The 16,169-nt window shown below is 46.9% G+C and overlaps 1 protein-coding gene across 3 annotated transcripts; it reads left to right on the top strand.

The window, feature by feature from the left end:
- Nucleotides 1–640: 640 nt before the first annotated feature.
- Nucleotides 641–14,749, top strand: LOC114869577 (neuroligin-3-like). Of its 3 annotated transcripts, none has more exons than XM_029173917.3 (7): nucleotides 641–781; nucleotides 4,528–5,199; nucleotides 6,965–7,024; nucleotides 7,724–7,873; nucleotides 8,683–8,868; nucleotides 10,407–11,196; nucleotides 12,581–14,749. In XM_029173917.3, exons 2-7 carry the CDS (start codon nucleotides 4,719–4,721, stop codon nucleotides 13,368–13,370), a joined length of 2,457 nt encoding a protein of 818 aa, XP_029029750.1. In that variant the 5' UTR covers nucleotides 641–781; nucleotides 4,528–4,718; the 3' UTR covers nucleotides 13,371–14,749. The 3 variants fall into 3 exon arrangements, with proteins under 3 accessions (XP_029029750.1, XP_029029751.1, XP_029029749.1); XM_029173916.3 differs by lacking the exon at nucleotides 641–781 and adding an exon at nucleotides 991–1,349; XM_029173918.3 differs by lacking the exons at nucleotides 641–781; nucleotides 6,965–7,024 and adding an exon at nucleotides 989–1,349.
- The last annotated feature ends 1,420 nt before the right edge of the window (nucleotides 14,750–16,169 follow it).

Genomic DNA, 16,169 nt, shown 5'->3' with positions numbered 1-16,169 from the left:
CATGTAGATTACGGTTGCAAGTTTAATTACGCAAAATTCTGAAATGACTTATAAAAAAAGAAACTTTACCATCTGAAAATAAACCTAAACAAACAAATCACTCCATGATTTTAAAGAACCCTTGACTGTGCATGTTTCTTACATATAAAACATTTTTTAAATATATTTTATTAAAAGGCAGAGCAGAAAACCTCCTGTAGCAGCTCAAAAGAATGATTTGTGCAGCTGAGCGCTTCTCTGCAGATTTGTGCAAGACAGGTATCACCGTTCCCCGGAGAAATCAAATCCTCCTCCAACATCTTCCCCCAAACTTCTGTTGTAAGACTAGGTGAGAGAGAATGAAAGAGAAAGAGTTTATTCCTTGCTTCAGCATCAATAAATGTGGGCGTTGTAATGAAAAAAAAAGACTCTCCTGGCTTTGGTAACCTGGCTTAAAGCTAACATCACTAGGCCGCATCCGTGTCAAGGGAAGGAAGTTGCTGTGTAAATGCACAGCAGTAGCCAAAAGAAACGTTTGCTCTGTCAGCATCTGTCTGGATGCAGACTCCTGTGTGGCATCCCTGCGAAGGAAAACAGTTGAATAGATAAATGATGCAAGCACTATTTAAATAATTACATATTTAAAATAGGCCCAGACAACGAGTAATGGTAGTGTTTAATGAACAGAGAAGCCTTCATCCCGTCTGTAAGTGTGGTCTCGGTGCCTCTCAGGCACCGTCCAGCCTGTTTGCCGGGGGACCCTGGCGTTTAATGGCTGTTATTGCAAGGCTCATCAGAAAAGGTATGATGAAAAATAGATTCCTATAAAACATTTTGGAGGATGGTTTTACATTTTGCTTGTTCCATTTAATTTTCCACGTGATTTCCTAAAGAGCCCGGGTCGAATTAAATGTACTAAACCTCTCCACACGAGCCCGGACAATTGTTTGGTCTTTCTGGTGCTCAGGTGTAGATTCTGCCGGGGCGCAAAGTGTGCGTGAGTGAGAAGAGCGCGAGCGCCGTTCGATGTTAAGGTGATTAGTTGATGGTTTCTAAATTGGGATTTTCTCGGTGGTTGGAGGGTGATGCACTGGCGTATCCCTGCGGTTGCCTAGTAACGCGCTGGCAGTGGGCGCCGTAGAGAGATCTCTATGGTGGGCGCTCCATTAAAACCGTTGGCGATCCTGACCTTGGCGTCGTGAATGCGCAACGCACGCAGCCCGCGCGAAGCAGGAGATAAGAGTGGAGATCCGCGCGTTTGATGCCGAAGCCGCGGAAATATTTCACGCACACGCTCCATTGTCGAAAGTGACGGGCATGGTTAGGAGGAAATCTCGAGATGGAGCGCGTATCTCCTTCTGTGAAAGCAGGTGAGTTAACCTAATGATGGGGTTTTTTTTTTTCCAGTGGGGCAAATCTCGGTGCGGGTTGATCACTAACATCTGATCTAATCTTTATATGCGTTTGTGAGCGTTTGCTCGGCGGCGGAAAACGTTGGGCCATCCGTTCGGCTCGCCACATTTTCCCCAAATCTGCCCAATATTACACCGTCCTAGACCCAGATTAAACACCAGTCACACCGTGAGGCAGCGCACACACTACGGCAGCGTGTCGATGCCTGGGCTGTGGCTGCATCCCCCCCGGCTTGGGATCATTGCATTCGTTTTAAAGCACGGATCGTTATGTTGACCGGTACCTGCGCGTTGTCTGCGAAGCGCTCCTCCGTGCATCAATGTGCAGTAATCTCCGCGTTATCGCGCTGCTAAACGAGGGGTATTTGGGGAATCCACAAAAGCTGGTTTGATTCGCAGCAGTTGAATTACAAGGGCATTAGCGGCGCTTTGCTGTTGTCTGACACGCAGGCTTCTTTTCAAATGCTTTCATGTTAAGGGCCCCCGGGGTGGGCCAGCATGATCAATAATGCTGTCCCAGAGATTTTTATTAGTGGTGAATTAGTGTTGAATTGTGTGTCTGTCAATGATGTGGGCGTAGAGATAGTAATTCTATAGTAAAACATGATTATAACATTGGGTCTGCAACTAGGATCAAGTCAGTCAAATTACAATTAAAGTATTAGTATAAGTGGATCTGAAAGTGTATCAGAGTCAGGTTGCGTGACTGAGATGCACAGGCTGAACAGCCGACTGCTGCAGAATTGTCAAGCAAAATAGAGCATCCGCTTGTAAAACATTTTGCTTTTTGAACGTATCACTCAGTTGCTGAGTTATTTAATTGACAGGACGTATTTCCTGCATGTGTTCCCTCCTCCGTATCCGGGCTCGTTGCTGGTCTAAACGACCCCCCAAAAACTTGCAGTGCATCAAACCGGACTGAGTGATGGCTCATTTTTATTACTTGGCCCATTTTGTGTGAGCCATAGCCCAAAGCTTTTATCCACATCTGTCAAATCGCAGATCATAAGTCAGAGAGGAACGACTCCACGGTTCAGACGACGGCAGCGTTCAGCCGCTTCGACCGCCTCCATTACAACCAGTAAAACTAGATAAAAGTCTAAAGAAAAGCTACCTCAGCTTTGTTCCAGGTAATTTAATCATATGTTTGATTCCATGTCAACTGGCAGCTCTTTGCTGATATACTGATGCTAATACCATGGGTGCGTGTGTAATATAAAAGGAAATGCCGCTCATTTTAAGAATTCATATTATGCCTTTGATCTGCTGCAGCCCCAGCAGTGCCTTATTTTCTTACTGCCGGAGCTGCTCTTTAGCCAGACACAACGAGCCGGGCCTGAGCGGCGATGTCAATTATATGCGCTTTTACCACTAATCTGATAAGTTCAAACCACTTCCCCAGCAGTTAGTTATTCACCTTCAAATAAAACCCAAACGCTTTGTGAAATGGAAGACCCACAAACGCGCGAGCAGATGTCCAGCTGCGGAAGCGTCTCCATCCAATTCAGTGGTTTGGCAGCTACACATTATTGTCACACGGGGGCTGAGATAAACCTCCATCTTTTTTGGCAACGGGGACGATTCCTATGCATTAATTAGCGCAGGACTATCCTGAGGCGTAGCTGATGTCTCTCAAATATAATATTACCTCAGATTTAATAATTGGCACGTGAGGCGTTCGTTACACCTGCAAAAATGAGCAGCCTTTGTTTGTGTTTACATTCTGCTAGGGTAAACAAAATGTTGGTGGGGGGGTTGGGGGCTTATGCACCACATCTATGCTTAATTAGCTTCTCATACTCCCAGGAAGAAAACGTTCCCAACAGATCTGTCAGGTTGAAAGAGAGCCTTTAGCTGCAGTCTTTGACAGCGTCCGAGGCACCGCTCGTCAATAAATCTGATTAGGTTAACAAGCTTGTTTTTGCTGTGTTCATTGATGAGCCGGTGAGAACCTTGTGTTGAGCATATTATCCCCACCGCCGCCCCGCGCTCAGGGAGGAGACGAGCTGCTTTTTCTGCTGCAAAGTAGTTAATTGGAAGAAGCGATATGCAGTTTGTTGCCTGTGGTTCTCCGTGGGTGACCCAACATTTGACACTTTATTTAGCATCGAGTATGCACATCTAATTATGAATGAACGCGTAGTCTCCTGTTCACTGAAGCGTGCGCGCCGAAGAAGCCGTAACTAGTTATCGCTTGTCATCGCGCAGACACAGCAGTTGGTTTCTGCAATTAGGTTCAAAGTGATTACGCACGTGTGAAGAAAACGTTTGTTTCCCCGCGCCGCGCGGTCCGGTTTTCCGGGGATGACTAAAAAAATCCAGTCGAGGAATCTTTAATGTAGCCCTGAAAGGGATTTCATAGAGGCCCCTGCATCCACTTCATGAAAAGGCAATTAAAGTGTGTTTGTAATGCTGCGAGTGTGGTGTTTACATGCGAGCGGGAAAATGAAAAGATTTTTATGATCACAGAAGCAGAATGAAGCTCACCCACAACCCTGATTGCAGCGGATACCGACTCCAACAAAAAAAAGAAGTGTCAAAGAATCCATTGTTGCTCATAAACCTTCCTTAAGACTTTCAATTAACCTGCAATTACTGGGCTTTATGAGCAGGGCTTGGAGCTGGGCTGATCCCAGCAGACGCGTTTGCTCGGGGAATATTTAACACCTCAGCTGTGCATGAGCACGTCAGGAGCTGAGGTGTTGCTCAGGGGAAACAGACAGAGGTACAGACGTGTCGGTCAGACGTTCTTCTCAGTCTCTCGTCCGTCACGGCTGCACGTTGAAATCCTGTCTGTTTACTTTCTTCCTATCGAGACAAGGGCCTGTTTAACACCTTTTTTATCTTGAGATGCTTTTGCGGCCTCAGTCCAACATCGGTGCGTTTTTCACATTCCTCCCGTCGCCTCCTCCTCGGTCGCACACAGATCAGCGTTCCGAGATTTCGACATGTAAAAGCATAAATCTTTCAAAACTGCAATTTGTTCTGGAAAGGTTACCAGCGCTGGAGTGTTACAGTGGATGTGGCGTAGCGATGTTACGCTTACATAACGACAGGGAAGCGGGTCTGCGAGGAGCAGGAGGTGCAATGGTGGGGTTTTCATCCTCTAATTGTCCCGATCGTTTTGTTTTTCCAGATCTTAGTGCGCTGCTATGAGAAGCGGGAGCGGGAGCGGCCCATACCTGGCGTAGGTGCACCCGGACTCGAGCGTCATCACAGTCAAGGCCACAGAGGGTGATGTCTGTTTGACACAGTCGCTGCATCGGGACTAAGCAGACACCACAGTGTGCGTTTGTGTTGTGCAAAGGGCGCTGCCTTGCCCAGACCATGTGGCTGGCTACGTTCAGAGACCACCTGTTGCCCGCGCACCTGCTCCATCAGCAAGGGACTGTAACCATCACCCACTGTGCTCTTCTCTGGTGGATATTATGTTCCTGCTGGTCGTTCACCAAGGCGACGAGCCAGCGATTCTACCCCACGGTGACCACCCAGTTTGGGAAGCTGCGAGGCCTCAGGGTTCCCGTGCCCAGCGAGGTGCTGCGGCCCGTGGACCAGTACCTGGGGGTGCCCTACGCCGCTCCGCCCGTGGGCGAGAAGCGCTTCATGCCCCCCGAGCAGCCGTCCTCATGGTCAGGAGTCAAGAACGCCACTCACTTCATGCCCGTGTGCCCCCAGAACATCCACAACACCGTGCCAGAGATCATGATGCCCATATGGTTCACCTACAACCTGGACACAGTAGCCACATACATTCAAGACCAGAGCGAGGACTGTTTGTACCTGAACATCTACGCTCCGACAGAGGACGGTGAGTTGCCGCGATGCGATTGTTGCTGCTGTGGTGCTGATGTTGGCCTGTGACACGCGTGTGAGTGCCGCTCATGCCACGGCTGATGTCTCATCAGAAGCAATGTCATCATTGACTTTGGTTGCAGTCGTTTTCCATTTGATACAACAATCACATGGCCATTGATAGGCAGGAAATTAGTCAGATTTTGGTAGCCATGGCAACAGACCGCATTGCTTGGATGCCTCTGAGAAACACAGAGAGACATCAGTAAATATAAATATATAGGAGGATGTGCTGGGTTTGCCACTAATAGATATGGATAATAAATTATTAAGTGAAGGTGTGGTTGAGATATTGGTTCGTCCAAACCCAGCATCATTTCCAGCTGTTAAAATGATGAGTCGAGCATGTTTGGACGACACCTCCAACCATTAGGGCTGAACCTGAAAAAGTGGTGGAGTGAATTCAGCAGTTCTGTGTTTGCAAAAAATTACAATTCGTCTAAATTCCATTAAATCCCTGCTTTGTTCAGACAGTGCGTCTGTTGGGGGCCAATTAGAGAGGTACAGGAGTCAACTGTCTATCGCTTACTGGATCCTAATAGAACTGTGAAATTAAGCAGCAGGGGAACGTTTGTGTGTCTGGTGTGCGTCTGCGGATTAGCGGAGCAGTGCAGCACCACGGCGAGGCCGCGTTTCCTCCACCTAATGTTGACAAACAGACCTTTCTAATTCAGGTTACTTCATTACACAGTACTACATGGCCTCCGAGAATATATTGGCTCCCCCACAGACAGTGCCGGTGTAATACGAAAACAGCCAGCGTTCAGAGCGGAGCCTTGTTTCTATAGCAACGTAGCAACTACGGTTAAACAGGCCGCCTGCCGCGGAGTTGACCGGAACGGTGTAAAGCCCCCGGTCCAAGCGCTGCCTCGAGGCCTCACCACCTCCAGCAGGTCAATGCTAGTTTTAGATTTGCATTCAAATTCTTCAGGAAATGGCAGATCACTTCTGTACATTATAGATTTTGGTCGTTGTTTATTTATAATGCACCTCAAGCATTCTCTTCCTTCATTGTTTGTCCTAGTGTTTGTGCATTTTCAACATTTTTACACATCCCATTTTAATGGGTGACTGAAAATCGCGGCGTTTCGCCCTTTTTGTGATTTCTCTGTCTGGCTCAATGCACCACTGAAGTCAGAGGTTATTAATTATTCAGTAATATATACCTCGTATCGTTAGTAATTATCCTGCAGTGGTTTATCTGGAGAATTGGCATGACAGTTTGTGAGAATATAGCGCTGCACGGAGACAAAATGAACCATGCGAAATGTATTACACTTGTCAAAGCTCCGGCAGCTGGATCAATACAACAATCCAGAGATAATTAAGCATTCAGAGGTAACTGTGTGAGCATGTGCCTGTGTACATAAACTTACACTATGGGCCACTTACTAGCAATGTCTATCAAGGGACAATTATTTCTTGACATCATAAACACTTATTAATTGTCCCCGTCACTCTAAGTCCTAATGTATGTGTGATTGTGTCATATACATCTCCAAAGATTTTATGTCGCCTACACAGCAATTGTCAGGAAGCAATTACAGGAGAAAGTGTAACATACTGTATGCAAATAGGCTAATTTTCTTTTTGCCTCAAATTTATGGATCTCTGGTCTCCTGATTCTGTCAGTTGGATTGGACTGTAAATTAAATAAGAAGCACACACTCAATATGCTTTTTTTAAATTCTGCACTTCTTCTTCCTGCATGTGAATCCCAGGGAGCCAACACAAGAAAAAGGGAGCGGCGTTCTCTCACGCTGAGACTCATATATCTGAAGGTATTTTTTTTAAGAGCTCACAGTCTTGATGCATGATTTCTTTTAGTTTAGGTTTGTTGGACGGGAGGATCCGGGCGGCGGGGAGGTGGGAGGAGGGGGGGGGGGTATTTTATTTTGAGTGGAAAACCAAAATGTTATGCGATTTTTATGATTACATAAGCTTGATGCTACCGCATCTCAAGCTTTATGTCAAACACTGTTAGAGCCCTTACAGAAAGTGGTACAGCTCTTCTGCAATGCACACTGATCCTACAGAAAGAGAATGATCTCTGTATCGCCTGAAATCTTATAGTTGTTTCTTTTTAGTTAATTACTACACACATCCCAATTACTTAAAAAGAGTTTTTCTCTTTCTAAAATTTCAGAGCTGTTTTGTATTTGACCGATCTATTCACGCCGCCCTTGTCGGAGTGTATTTACCATGCATTTCTCTGCACGTCATTACAGCTTGCAGAGCACGGGCCGCCACTGCTTCTTAGCACCTTTTCTGAGCAGTCTTTACTCATACCTCATACTGAACACTTGCAGTATACAGTTTTAGTCACGGTGCTCCATTATTCCCCATTTCATTATGGTTGCCTCTGCAGCTGTTTGCTCAGCATGCGTGTGTGTGTGTGTGTGTGTGTGTGTGTGTGTGTGTGTGTGTGTGTGTGTGTGTGTGTGTGTGTGTGTGTGTGTGTGTGTGTGTTGACGTTGCAGATATAAGGGACTCCGAGGCTCGGCCCGTGATGGTCTACATCCATGGAGGCTCCTATATGGAGGGCACTGGGAACATGATGGATGGCAGCGTGCTGGCCAGCTATGGGAACGTGGTCGTCGTCACGCTTAACTACAGGATTGGAATATTAGGTAATTACAGCGTGTCCGTGTGGTTACACTTAATGGCGTTTCAGCCACGCTACTTAGCTGTGTTTATACCGAGTCAATAAGCTGTAATAATGGTGTCACGTCGTCCTTGCCCTTATTAACCTACAGGAGAGAAAACTGCAAAACAGTGTGAGAAAATACACAGTAAGTAGCCGGGATTGGAGATCTCAGGAGCAGGGCATAGCTAGGTCTGCATCCAGATGTCCTCAGAGGAATAGTGATGTAACCACTGTACATATCACACCTTGTCCTTGTTGGTGAAAAGCTGCTGTATACCCATGCTAACAACACAATGTATCTTCCTATGGATAGATTTATCTAACCTGTACAGAGAACATCAGCCCTCACCATTTAAATACATTGTGCACCAGTGCAACATCCACAAGGTCAAAGGTTCTTTGTTTTACCCCCGCTTAGCATTCCAAACACCTCGTTCTATAGATGAGACTAGACAGGAGAGTAAATAACAGCATTAGCTGTAAGAGCAACCTCTGTGCAGATTGCTGACATTTGTTTTAAGACGCTGAGGAGAAATGTTGAGAAGTCAATATTGAAAGCGAGAAATGAGAGGGTTCAGACTTGATGAGACCTGATCACCTTTGTTGGGGCCCCCGCCACTTGGAGGCTTTTACAGATGCGGTGGGAGAGAGCAAAGGCGCATTTACACCTGAGGGGAAACGGTGTCAGTGTGTTCAGATGCTCTGCTGGGCTTCAACCTCAGATCAAAGCCGTGAACGCTACTGTGGGTTTCTATTTCAGCACAGGCCCTGTTGTGCCTCTGTGCTCCTCAGGCTTCCTCAGTACCGGTGACCAGGCAGCAAAAGGAAACTACGGGCTCCTGGACCAGATCCAAGCTCTCCGCTGGATCAGTAAGAACATCGGTTACTTTGGAGGAGACCCAGGTCGCATCACTGTGTTCGGATCTGGGATCGGTGCATCTTGCGTCAGTTTGCTGACACTGTCCCATCACTCAGAGGGTAAGAAGCTGCTTTACCATCTATCTCTCTCTTGCTGTTTAATGCAAATCGTGCATTTTAATCCTTTGCAGAATTTTGCCCTTTGTTTTAAGCGTAGCTCTCTTCCAGAGAGACCAAGCCGTGTGATATGGGAGTGGGGTAAAGGGGGTATTCGTTAAGTAAGTGATTGCTTTCGGGCCCCACTCCTCTGCCTAATCAGCCTAAAAGCTTTGCCTCTTAAAATGTGAAGCTCTTACAGAGGTCTACTAGTATAATAAAGTTTTTAGCATATCATCACATTCACCTGTGATCATCGCTTGTTATCATCTCAATTCCTCCGCATCACATCACATTTTATTTAGCCTGCTCTACTTGCCTCATTGTGTTGTAAAGGATGAAGCGGGAGCAAAACAATTTTCTAACAAATTTCCCTTTACAAACACACACAAATGCATTTTTCATGGGAAATTCCTTTATCTATAACTGTTGTCATATCACTTAAAGGAGAATAAGCTATACACTGAAAAACTGGTAGCTTTAAACTTGGCATTTGGGGAATTTATACCTATTGGTGCACTTACTCATAGCTGCTTGCAAGAATCAAAGGTGTTTATTTCAATAGGAGCTGCCCGCTGGGAAACGAACCTCTTATCCTCGCTGTATTATTGCGGTGGTCCTCCCATTGATGGCGGTCAGACTCACAAGAAGGGCAGGAGTGGTGCGTCTTTATCAATGCCAGGAAGGCCGCAGCGACTGTCCTTTGTGCGATTTGTATTTGATGCCCCGGCTCGGCTGCAGCAAATGCACAAAGACCTCCGGCTGTCTTTGAACTAGACTCGCAAGCTGCTGCCCTGAAAAAATGTCACATAAATGACAGCAAAAGAAGGAGAAAGTGACACTGTCCCTGCGCTTACGTCTCCGTACCGCGCCTTAACCTCAGCGCAGCATTTCTTTGACGTGATAGATTTCACTTGTCATTTTAGGTTTGGACACACAATTCCCCAGAGACAGAGGTGACGCAGCGCCTATAAACATTACAGTGGCGCGGCGTGTTTACTGTATCAACATCGCGGGATCAGTGTTACTGCATATTTGGCTCCCTGCACAAATCCTCCGCCACACAGTTGGCTTCAGAAGTCTATGTGTGGGCCGCAGCTCGCGAGACACACGCTGAATTAACAATTCTACGATTACTTTGCATCTGGGAATATGCTGTGCAAAGAAACTAGACACCTCTGCGCAGAGGCAGCGCTGCAAATTGATCATTAATACAACATGTTGCCGCTGTCATTTGCATAAAGCAATGAGACCGGAAACAAATAAGGGAAAGAAAATAAGAGAAAAGCAAGTATTTTTTATTTATCTATTATAATGGCAGTAAAAGAGGCCAACTTCAGGTAAGTTGATGAAAAATTCTAATTCATGTTTACTACTGGTTTATTACTAGTTATTATAGTTACTTGAAAACATTGTAATAACGATTTAATGAGCTAAGACACTAACCGCTGTTCTCCTTGATTTTGTCCTATGTCTTTTTGTCCTGACTCTTTTGTCTCAAGGTTTGTTCCACAGAGCCATCATTCAGAGCGGCTCGGCCCTGTCCAGCTGGGCCGTCAACTACCAGCCGGTCAAGTACACTCGCATGCTGGCCGAGAGGGTTGGCTGCAACGTGCTGGACACCATGGAGATGGTCTCGTGCCTGCAGAAGAAGAGCGCTAAGGAGCTGGTGGAGCAGGACATCCAGCCCGCCCGGTACCGCGTGGCTTTCGGGCCCGTCATCGACGGAGACGTCATCCCGGACGACCCGGAGATCCTCATGGAGCAGGGCGAGTTTCTCAACTACGACATCATGCTCGGGGTGAATCAGGGAGAGGGCCTGCGCTTCGTGGAGAACGTGATGGACCTGGAGGATGGCGTGTCCGGCAGCGACTTTGACTTTGCCGTGTCAGACTTTGTGGACAGTTTGTACGGCTACCCGGAAGGGAAGGACACACTGAGGGAGACCATTAAGTTCATGTACACAGACTGGGCTGACAAGGACAACCCGGAGACCAGGCGAAAGACCCTGGTGGCTCTCTTCACCGACCACCAGTGGGTGGAGCCCTCGGTGGTCACGGCAGACCTCCACGCTCGCTACGGCTCCCCTACCTACTTCTACGCCTTCTACCACCACTGCCAGAGCCTTATGAAGCCGGTGTGGTCCGACTCAGCCCACGGGGATGAGGTGCCTTACGTGTTCGGCATCCCCATGGTGGGCCCCACTGATCTGTTCCCGTGTAACTTCTCCAGGAACGACATCATGCTCAGCGCCGTGGTTATGACTTACTGGACCAACTTCGCAAAGAGCGGGTGAGTAGCAGCAAATGCAGCCTGACTGCATTCACTGTCTTATTTTACACAACTGCCTTGTCTTAGAAATAGTCAGAGTGTGGTAGGATTCATCTTTAAGTGGTGTCTCCTAATTAAGCGCAGCCTGAACTCCCACATTCACAATTTCAACCCTCTTATGTTAGTTCACAAGAAGAAAAAGTATGAAAGAAAGTCTGAATCCCTTGATACGTCTGCCCGCACTGTATGTTGGGCTTCTTGCTGTAATTGGTTTGACTACAAAACACTTGGAATATCTTAAAGTTGCACCCGCACCTTTGACAAACAGCGTATTCAGTAAATGGAACTGCTCCAGCCCAACGGCGACAGAAAGGCAGGTAATGCTCCACCGGAGAGTCGCATTGTTTGGGAAAACTGCAGCGTGCACACAATCCCGCGGACGCCGACTAATAGAGCCCCGTTTCCTGAAGCGTCGGGCTGTTTCTTTTTAAAGACTTGTGTTCGGCCGAAGCCTCGTCTCTTCACGCAGACGTAGAGGGATTTACTCATTCACATAAAGCAGTTCCTCTGTGTTTAAGATAAAGGTTATGTTAAAGACAAACATCGAGGAGGCAGTAAAGGTGAACTCTATAAAACCAGTCTGCTTTATAGTGAGCTGTCATTTCAGGCAACCTGTGCAGAGGTCGCCTCTTTCTGCCTTTACTATGGAAGCTTTTATATGTGGTTTAGAGATAAAAATGTTTGTGGCTGCCTATCAATCGGTTTCCTGTTAGATTATCATCACAAGCAGTGGCATTTCAAAGTATTCAAAGAACAGGAGACATTTTTTAGCCTAATACATTTTTCCAGTTTTAGGCCAGTGGGAGTTTATTATTCAAGACAAGTCTGATGCTGATGCTGACGAGATATTACACTAACTCCGGCTCAGCACTGGAAGAGCGTGCTGTTGAAAGTGCGGAAGAATGAAGCCGCGCAGCTCCCGTCCTGACAGCCCGCTTCACAATTTGTCATATAGAGGCAAAGATTTGCTGCCGTGTGCTTTTGAAGATAAGTGACGTGTAAGTGAATTCCGCTGGGGAGGAGGCGTCCCCCTGATGCCCCGCTGGAGCCTAGTGGGAGGCGGAGGCGGCGCAGGTCACTGTGGGCCGTTGTGTGTGGGAACGAGGGAATGCTGAGCCCTGGAGGAAACATGCTGATATTACATTGTGTTGAACTTTTTCACCCGCGTTTTAATGAAACCCTCGTGTTTTTATTTTAGCATATGAAATCGTTGCTTTAGTAGCACAGAATCAGGGCTGGGCAACATGGCTAGAACTAATGTTTAGGTGAGCTTATTTAATATGAAGACTCAATGCCTTCATTTGTAAGGTGATTATCGTAAAAGGGCATTTTATTGTGTTTTTAGGGATCCTAACAAGCCGGTGCCGCAGGACACCAAGTTCATCCACACCAAAGCCAACCGCTTTGAGGAGGTGGCCTGGTCCAAGTACGACCCCTACGACCAGCTGTACCTGCACATCGGCCTGAAGCCCCGCATCCGCGACCACTACCGCGCCACCAAAGTGGCCTTCTGGAAGCACCTGGTGCCTCATCTCTACAACCTCCACGACATGTTCCACTACTCCTCCACCACCACCAAGGTCACGCCGCTCGACCCCACGCAGTCCAACGGCAAGCGCTCGGGCAGCACGGGGCGGGCGCCCGTGTCCACCGCACACAGCGAGGGCGGCCGCGAGATGGGCCCCCTCATCATGCCCAACCCCAGGGACTACTCCACGGAGCTGAGCGTCACCATCGCCGTCGGGGCGTCGCTGCTCTTCCTCAACGTCCTGGCCTTCGCCGCCCTGTACTACCGCAAGGACAAGCGCAGCCGCCAGGACACGTCCCAGCAGCCGAGCCCCCAGCGCGACGCCAAGGGCAACGGCACGGGCCACGCCGCCACCGTGGACGAGACGCTGTCGTCCCAGAGGAACCAGTGCGAGGCCCTCCACAACCCGCTGCACGTCTCGCCCAGCCTGGAGTACTCGCTGGGGCAGCGGCGCTCCCCAGACGACATCCCCCTGATGACGCCCAACAACATCACCATGATTCCCAACTCCCTCATGGGCCTGTCCAACATGAGTCCATACAGCACCTTCCCCGCCGGCTACAGCTCCGCAGGCCTGCCGAGCACCCACTCCACCACGCGGGTATAGCCTGGCGGGCGAGGGAGGCGAGCGCTGGGACGGATGCTGAAGCGGAATGTAAAGTTGTATTTAGGATGTATAGATTAAATAGGAATTGAATATGTTCTGTTCTGTTGTTTCCAAAGGTGCACAACCACCAACATCCTGCCTTCGCTCTCTCATAATGGGAAGTCTAACTGCAAAGTCATTTTATAATAATCACTTTCAAAGGCATTGAAAAAGAAAAAGTGCATTTCATTTTCACTTTGGCTTTTTTGGAACTTTACCTAGCAAGAACTTAGTATAATGTTTATACAGTTGGATTTGTATGGGAAGCTTTTTCTTACTCTGTGATATCTATTTTGATCTTGTGGAACAAAGTGACATTTCAACTCATGGTGGACAAAGATGAGATCTGGAAAAAGCTGAAAAGCAGTATTACTATTACTATTATCAAGCTATTTTATACATATTTCTCATGGTACATTGCTTATTATGAAAATGTATTTTTACTGTAATTACTTTCAAACGTCTCGTAACTCAGATAAGTAATAACTGTGGGATCGTGGACGGCGGTTTTGCTCGAGTACTGGTCACGAGCAACAAAGGACGGGTGGAAGGGAAGCGTTTCTATCTGGAAGAGCAGAGTGCAGGCCTCCTGTGTGTGTGTGTGTGTGTGTGTGTGTGTGTGTGTGTGTGTGTGTGTGTGTGTGTGTGTGTGTGTGTGTGTGTGTGTGTGTGTGTGTGTGCGTGTGTGTGTGTGTGTGTGTGTGTGTATATGTGTGCGTGTCTGTGTGTGTGGGTGTGTGTGTGTATGTGTGTGTGCGTGTATGTGTGTGTGCGTGTATGTGTGTGTGCGTGTATGTGTGTGCGTGTCTGTGTGTGTGGGTGTGCGAGGGAGAAGTGTGCTACCGAGATGTAAATTAGGCAGCGTGTCAAACGAACCATTGAGGTTTGCATATGTGGTGTTGTGTAATCTATTGTAGTCTATTTGAGTATCCTTGCTATTTTTCCCTTTCCTGTGTCCATAATCTTTGCTTAATAAATACACTCCACCTGTAACTTCTGCTTCACTCTCCGAACCCATTTGCTTCGACCGTGTTTCTTTTGGCTTCGCTTGTTTGTACAGAATAAACTTAGACCGACTTTTTCTTTGTTGTTTGTTTATGAACACTGTAAGGTCTCTGAGAAGTTAACTGTAATTAAATTGTACTTGTATGTAACCAACTCAGTTACTCGCATTTTAAAATGAGTTTCATGAAACCTTCACATTATTATCCGGCCCTGTCATACCAACATATATCCAGGGGTCGTCCCTCGCTGAATGGACATGATGGACATTTGATTTAAACCTATCATATTGTTGTTTAATCGAAATAAGACGACTATTAAAAGATTTTTGGAACTAACAGTGACTCTTGTTGAAAATTGGGATTTCATGACACGTTATCTAATGACAGTACACAATAAACTGTATGATGTGGGGAGAACGACTTGATCAACTAAACCCAATTACGATTCTCCAGCGAAACTGATCTATTTTGACGCGTGGCACCTCCAGCGACATCACAGTGCTCCTTTCCCACATTTGTTCTTTAATGTTCCTCTAACTATTGTTGTTCCACTCCTCCCGAAACGCCGGGTTCTAGCTTTGATATGCTAAAACACACTTAGCCGCTCGCAGACGCCCAGACATCAAACGTGGACACGGTCTCGGATTATTCCGACGCAAAATCAAACGCGGCAGCAAACAAACACCCAGTTGGTGTCATCATGGCGTGCGCAGGTAAATCATTCGGGGACGCACCGCAGGGGGTCATTGGGATTTAATTCCTCGGTCTGAGTCTGACAAGGGCCTGTTGGCTTGTTTGTGTGTCTGATGGCTGTTTTGTTCATTCATTCATTCATGTCACAAGATAACGTAGCAGGAGTTCAGACATCTTTAAAGGCTTCCTCCTCCCTTGAATTCATTCAGCGCGTGCGTCTATCGCGAGCGCAGACAATTGTAAAGACAACTGACACATACTGTAGGCCGCCATGCTCCATCTCATATACAGTACAGTACATACGCGCTGAAAGCTGTCATTGCCGTTCATGGCGTAGGTACCACTTTCCATCTGATTATGCAAAATCTATTTGGACACAGGCATCATAACACATTAACACAGCTGAAAGGTTTGAGAGTAATGCTTGTTTGAAACCACTTCATGCATTAACTAATGACTCAGGCCGCCTTATTAAGTGTTACCCAATAATTCATCATCCTAGCTGCTCACATCCCTGACCACCGTCGGCATCAGCTTCGGAGGAACATGCTTTATTCATAAATTGTCTTTTCATGTCATCCAAGCTAAGCGAGCCTCTAAAACTTGTCCTCCCACCTAATCCTTTGATTGTCAACATTACCGCTTATTCACAGCCCACGAGTGAAGCTGACAGCCATTATACACACTAACGCGCGGTCCCAACTTTAATTATTGCTTCATGTCTCTGTCTGTCTCTGGCTCTCGCTCGCTTCAAAGGCATCATTCCTCTGCACTCTTCACTATCATCTTAACAAAACCTGCATCATTAATCCTTTCTACATACTAATTACTTCATCTGCTATTGCTCGAGGTTTTTACTGCACAAAAGGATAAAACCTGGCAACTCAAACCAAATAATTTACCAATTTGCGCAGCTATAATTTTTTATGCATCAACTAAAAAGGACGTATTTAACAACAGATCAGTACCTCATATTCTGTGTATGCGTTGTTGCTTTGGCAAAGACATTCATTTGCTGTCATTTAATGGGTGGATTTGTTTGTAAGTGAAGCCAAAAAAACTC

This window comes from Betta splendens, chromosome 14, assembly GCF_900634795.4.
Source record: "Betta splendens chromosome 14, fBetSpl5.4, whole genome shotgun sequence".
Lineage (NCBI taxonomy): Eukaryota > Metazoa > Chordata > Actinopteri > Anabantiformes > Osphronemidae > Betta > Betta splendens.
The sequence above is the reverse complement of the archived record's forward strand: the minus strand, read 5'-3'. Positions and strand labels throughout refer to the sequence as shown.

Coding starts and splice junctions, on each gene's coding strand:
- LOC114869577 (XM_029173917.3), top strand. CDS start 4,719: ATGTGGCTGGCTACGTTCAGAGACCACCTGTTGCCCGCGCACCTGCTC. Junction 5,200..6,964: donor CTACGCTCCGACAGAGGACG/GTGAGTTGCCGC, acceptor TGTGAATCCCAG/GGAGCCAACACAAGAAAAAG. Junction 8,869..10,406: donor ACTGTCCCATCACTCAGAGG/GTAAGAAGCTGC, acceptor TTTTGTCTCAAG/GTTTGTTCCACAGAGCCATC.